This window comes from Cyprinodon tularosa, unplaced genomic scaffold, assembly GCF_016077235.1.
Source record: "Cyprinodon tularosa strain WSP-4 unplaced genomic scaffold, ASM1607723v1 ctg346, whole genome shotgun sequence".
Taxonomy (NCBI): Eukaryota; Metazoa; Chordata; class Actinopteri; order Cyprinodontiformes; family Cyprinodontidae; genus Cyprinodon; species Cyprinodon tularosa.
Window position 1 is genome coordinate 1,362,762 of NW_024039059.1, and position 6,000 is coordinate 1,368,761.

A 6,000-nucleotide genomic window follows, 5' to 3' on the forward strand; every position below is an offset into this window, starting at 1 on the left:
AGTTATAAAAAATGTTAAGATTTGTATTAGCCTTCTTTAGCGATTTAAGAATAAGATTAAGTACTTTTGATAAAATAGTACTTGCGACCTGGATGAATATCTGCTTGCACATGCGCAAATGAGCGATCGATCTTCCGCTACGGTTCAGGTAGTGACACAGCCTAAAGATGCTATTTAAAAGGTTGCTAGGTGCAACCACGAAGGAAGCAGTACTGTTGGAAGAGGCGTGATTTCCTAAACAGAATAGAATAGAAAATCCCTTTATCGTCCCACAATGGGGAAATTCTGGTGTTTACAGCAACAAGAATAACATAATAGTGAAGATATAAATGATTTAAAAAAATGAAATACTGCACTGTAAAGTGTTTAAACAATATAAATACTGTGTATCTGGAGAATAAATAACCAATATCCAGCTATAGACATGTTTACAGTAATAGATATTTGATAATAGCAGCAACATCAGAGATGTGCAAAATGACAGCAGCATGTTATTTAACGGACTAATGCAGAAACTGTGCAAAATCAGCATGAATGTAACAACTTATTGAGTTTGTTGGGACCAGTGGTGGCTATAAAGTAGCTAATCACAAGAAGTTCACTTATAAGGTTGGTTCTGCCCTCTAAGTGGCAAAAGTTGACATGAACCACAAAAACAGGTCAACAGGAGAGGGGGATAAAAAGAAAGAGCAGAGATAAAGCATTTAGTCAGATATCACTTTGATGTGGGGAACTGATGTGTAGCTAAATTAACAGATATCTGCACCTCATACTACTGGAATATTTGATGCTTTTCTATTGGAAAATGAAAGAAATGTATTCATGCTGGATTATAGTGATGAAAATCTCAGAACGTCTCATATTTGGTTTGATCAAAGACAAACACGTAGTTACTCGGTAAGCGATGTGTTTTATTTAAACTGAGAAATAAAATGGCTAAAGCATAGAGAGACTGAAATATTTTGGCTTAAAAAAAAGGACAAAGAACAAAAACGCAATGAGCCATTGTTATAGTAATACATGCTAACAGAGCACAGTCCAAACTGCTTTGGCTATTAGAGATGGATACATGGTGTGTCCCTTCTGGGCTACTGTAGTAACGATTAATTGAAACACTAAGAACATTTCTTATTCTTTAAAATTTTCTACTTGCAATAGAAAGCTTGTGCCACAGCAGCTCCTATTTATAGTAATCCCATAGGATGACATCACATAACGGAAAGAAAAGGCTTTTTCAAAATGTCAGGCTGAATGGATGACACAGCCTTTTTATGCAGATACTGCACCATGACATCATCATAAAAGGGCTGAATGAGCGAGGTCAGTGTTTAGCTCTCAGCGCAAGGAGTGAAAGACTCACAGAAGGGCCACATTAATAGACACATTTACAGTGTATATGGCTGGCACACTGAGATAAAAAAAGTAAAATGTTATACTTGAATTATAAACCATTAGTGGCAGTTTACAATCAAGAACAGCTAAGTTTACATGGAGAGAGGTAATAGAAAAGGAGTCATGTAAACATGCTGGTCGGAATATTCTGTTCAGATTTCCCAGGATTGTATTAGAAATATTTATGTGTTTGCAGCAGTTCTTGTGTTTGCTCTACTTCATCCACTTAACTACCGTCTATTTTTCTGTAATTGCAGCTTTTTCTCCTTGGCAGCATTTTTTTCCTGCATGTTTTTGGTCTCCTTTTTGAATTTGCTGTAAATAATTCCGCATTTCCACGCCGTTCGCCAAGGAAGTAGTGGAATTTATTCCGCCAGCAGATTGCAACAGCAGCGGCAGAGCCATGTTCCATAAATGTGGAGAAAATGTAGCTGGACCTTGTTTTCTGGCATGAAGAGATTAGCAGTTTTTAAATGTTTATTTTGTGTAAAGAAAACGATTGTTTCATATTTTCAGTTTAACCTGTGTGTGCAGAACGGGCCCCTCAGGCCCAAAAGTCCTACCAATCAGCTGTTATGTCTTCCAAGGTGTAGCCTCATAAATTCTTCTGCTGTGTTGTACTCATACTGTGTGTAACGTTTAAACCTGACGGCCTACTGCCCCAGTTTATGTCCCACTATCTTCTTTTCCTCCTCTGAAAATGTGGCATTTCCCTTCAGACAACCCTTGATCAACAGTCATGGCACAGACTGCTGACTCAGAGTGAATCATTTCCTCCTCACAGAAACCTCAATACCAGAGAAAACTGCGAGTGTGAACTTTGGAGCTACGCAACCTTGAAAACACTTCCATGTTGGTTTGTGGCGTTACTGACCTTATCCAGGATAAACTTGTTGAGGTACGGCATGTATCCCTGATTGGAAACAGGACCCTCGTCGTCATCCTTAAAGTGTTCTTCCAGCGCCACCGGGTCGTGGGGGATTCCCAGCACTGTACATAAGTTATGAGAAAGCACCTGAAAACCAGAACATGAATTAATTGATTTTTTTAAATTTTATGTTTAGATGATACCAGAACCGTAAGGAAATCACTCACTTTGGCTGAGTGGCAACTAGAAAAAACTCTGCTAGGCTACAGGCCGCCAACATGAGAAATATATTTATCTTATCAACTCGTATGTTTCTTTAACAATGCTGGATGATTAAGACCTGATGAAATGCAATATTGTGGATTTAACATTTTATGCATTACGGTTGAGGATTGTATTTAGTGGAGCAACTCTTCCACTGTTGGTCACTGGCTTGATCAAAGCTGGTGGATGGATTTCCTTCCTGAAGATTGAATTTATAGCATTGAACCTGGCAGAGATTAGATGGTAAATACTTTATGAGCAGAGCTCAAATACTCGCCTTGGCCTTTTAGAGATTGCAGGAGAATGATAGACTATTTCATAAAAGGAAATAATTATAATATCAGCATCTGATTGCCCAAACTGCCCAGACTGATCACAGGTCTAAAAACTGAGGCTATTTGGCTCCGTGTAGCGTCTTTTAATGACTAATATGGTTTGGAATACATCATAACAACAAATACTAGTCTAAGGAGCATTAGGTGTTTTTTTTAAAGAAAATTTGAATTCAAGTTCCGCAATAGAACAATTTTTAAGTTACCAGAAATATGTTTTTTGGTTCATTTTCCTTGTCGTTTGCTTGAAAATTATGTTTTTTGTTTGTTTTTGTTTTGAAAGGAAGATCTGATATCCTAAAGAAGCGAATCTACCCATCCCTGTGAAGTTTTAGCTTTTCCTTCATTTTAAAGAATACAAATAGACTATTAGTTATTTTTAATGGCAACAGATTTAATAAAGTATACATCTGAAAAAAATAAGCTGTGCTTTGGACTTGGAGCAAAATGGCTCTTTGGATTTTAGAGGCTGCAAAGCACTGTTATTGTTTTACAAAACACAGTAAATATATATTTATTTATTAATTTTAAGATTATGGCTTGCAAATGAAGAACACCCCAAAATTTTGTATTTCAGACTACTATAAAGACACAATATTTTTCAAACATAAATTTTGGGATTCTGAAATTCGTCATCAAGGCACCGTGGCATGGAGGCCATCAGCCCTGGGTTCTGCTGAGGTGACACAGAAATGGAGCAGCATAGGAGAGCCAGCAGCACTGAGGAACCTTTCATCACCAAAATGTTCAGATTTTGGACAGAGAGGACAGATGAGGTTTGAAAGGGGGATGAAGGAAGCCATCTTTGATAAAAGAGGAAAAAACAGCTTCCAAGATTATTTCAAAGACAATACACAAGCACACTCAGCATGATTGAAATGACCAAACAGAAAACCCAAACACAACAAAAGACTCCAATAACCAAAAAGAACGACAGGTGGGCATTTGATTCACATGCTTGGAATTTTGTTACGATGATGGACCTTCATGCTTATCCTTTCAATGAATTCCTCAACCCGAGGCGTTTTCCAGTCCCAGTCGATTGACCGAACAATGCGCCTCCAGATGGTCAAAGTTTGGACTGCACAGTTCACTGCACTGAAACATCTCCAGAATCTTCCTTATGCTTTTTGTTCCCTTATGTTTTCCAACAAACCTCAGACAGCAGCAGGATCTATGCTGATTCTATTCACATTTGGACTCTTTCTAACCACTGAAGTAAACTAGCTGTGCTTCTGTTTGTTATCAGGATTCTACAATAAATGTGGGGAATTATGAAAGCATGTAATACTTTTCAGTTATATATATAAGTATTCTTTACCATCTTCACAATTATTCTACATTTTGTTTTAGTTATCATGTAAAACAACCACTAAGACACATTAAAATTAGTGTTTGTCAAAAAGTAAAGATTAAAAAAAGGGCCATTAATATGCTTTAAAGGCATCGGAAACCTAATATTCTCAGAAAAACAAACGTTTTTGGGACAGTAAAAGAAACTTCTAATGGACCTTCTTCTGGCTGTCCCTGCATTTGGACCAAACTGTGTCTAGTTTTACGCTACATGGACGACATGTTATCGTTTCCAAGTTATTTCTGGTCAAAGCTGACCACAGGTCATGAGTTTGGAAAACACACATCAATGAATTTTGGATGAAAATCTCCAAACTGGGCTAAGCAATAACTCTCCAGGCATATTACTGAATACGTCTTTCACAAAGGGAAAGAATAACACTCAGTAAAGGAGTTTAAAGAAATGCAATCAGCTGCAGTTCCTGTGGCGAACATAAGAACCCAGCTGCTGGGTTAACTCCAGGGAAACTTTAGAGCATTTAGATCTCTTAATACTTTTACTATTTTGCAAATTAACGTTAATGTATTAAATGGACAATATATGCTATAGACAATGAAAATGTTTAAATGTTTATGACATCTATTAGCCTGCCTATGAATAATTTTAATAATTACTGTACAGCACAATATCCAATGGAAAGCTGAATCAGATTTCTGGTTGTAGGTTTGGTTGTAGAAAGGTGAACTTATGAGTCTTTTGCTGCATTTTACCAGAAAAAAATGACTTTTCTTTTAGCAAAAAACATGTATTTGTGTTTAAGAATTAAAGTTTAGTAGACCTTCACCAACATATTTTCACATGGTCCCTGTGGAGTTGGCAGAGCATTGGTGTAGTCAAGCTGAGAGCAAATGTGGTGTAACCAATCTAACCAGTTTCACATATTTCACAAAAACAAGTAGTCCTTCATTATTTTAATTGTCTCTCTCTCTGCATTATCCCAGCCAGCTGGAGTTTGTGGACTTTAATTGTTGCTGAACAAAGCGCTCAGAGTGAGGGATGCCACATTAGGAAGGAGTACCGCTTGTTTTTGCTTTCTTCACCAGAGATTCATGATCCAATCAATTGTTCTAAAACCTTATTTTATGTTCTGATTGGTGTTGATGTTTTATTTTCTCCCAGTAGTTGGATGTCAGCCCATTACCAGGTGCGCCTCTGCAGCTAGAGACAGAGGCGCACTGTGTTCTCAGAGGAGGAAGAGACGCGATAAGATCTAATAAACAAGCCAGAAACACCAGAAACGGAGACAACTGTTCACCTAAAGCAGCCCAGACCTTAAAAAAATATAAATCCAACACGAGAAACTTACTTTCAGCTGAGATTTGGAGACTTTCCCGCTTTTGTCCACATCCAGAGCAGTAAAGGCGTGCCATATGGACTTTAGAAGTTCGTCCCGCAGCGTCATGATCCCCAAAGGACACTTTATTTATTTATTTTTATTTATTGATCAACTTCTTACTCCTGTCCTCTCTGTCACCGACTCCTCTCCTGCTGGCGCTGTCTCCTCTGGACACAGAGAGGGAGGGATGATCACATGACGCACCGTGGCTGGCATATTAATGATGATGATGATGAAGAGAAGAGCTGCAGCACCGCTCAGCGAGAGAGACGCACACATCAGGAGGAGCCTGCAGGCTGTCACTGCTGCACACGCATATGCTGCACAGATATATGCTGCATAGATATATGCTGCTGCACAGATATGCTGCACAGATATATGCTGCATAGATATATGCTGCTCAGATATATGCTGCACAGATATATGCTGCATAGATATATGCTGCTGCACAGAT

The 6,000-nt window shown here is 38.2% G+C and overlaps 1 protein-coding gene across 3 annotated transcripts in view; it reads right to left on the reverse strand.

The window, feature by feature from the left end:
- Positions 1 to 5,740, reverse strand: part of LOC119789741 (switch-associated protein 70-like) — a 76,000-nt gene extending 70,260 nt beyond the window's left edge. For 2 of the 3 annotated variants that reach the window (XR_005281622.1, XR_005281621.1), the window contains exons 1-2: positions 5,517 to 5,740; positions 2,267 to 2,407 (exon numbers count right to left, since the gene is read on the reverse strand). Coding sequence is in view for 1 of the 3 variants with exons in the window: in XM_038294799.1 (XP_038150727.1) it covers positions 2,267 to 2,407; positions 5,517 to 5,612 (237 nt within the window). In the remaining 2 variants the exon portion in view is untranslated. The remainder of the gene's footprint in view (positions 1 to 2,266; positions 2,408 to 5,516) is intronic. The other variant, XM_038294799.1, reaches the window with a different exon arrangement.
- Positions 5,741 to 6,000: the final 260 nt, after the last annotated feature.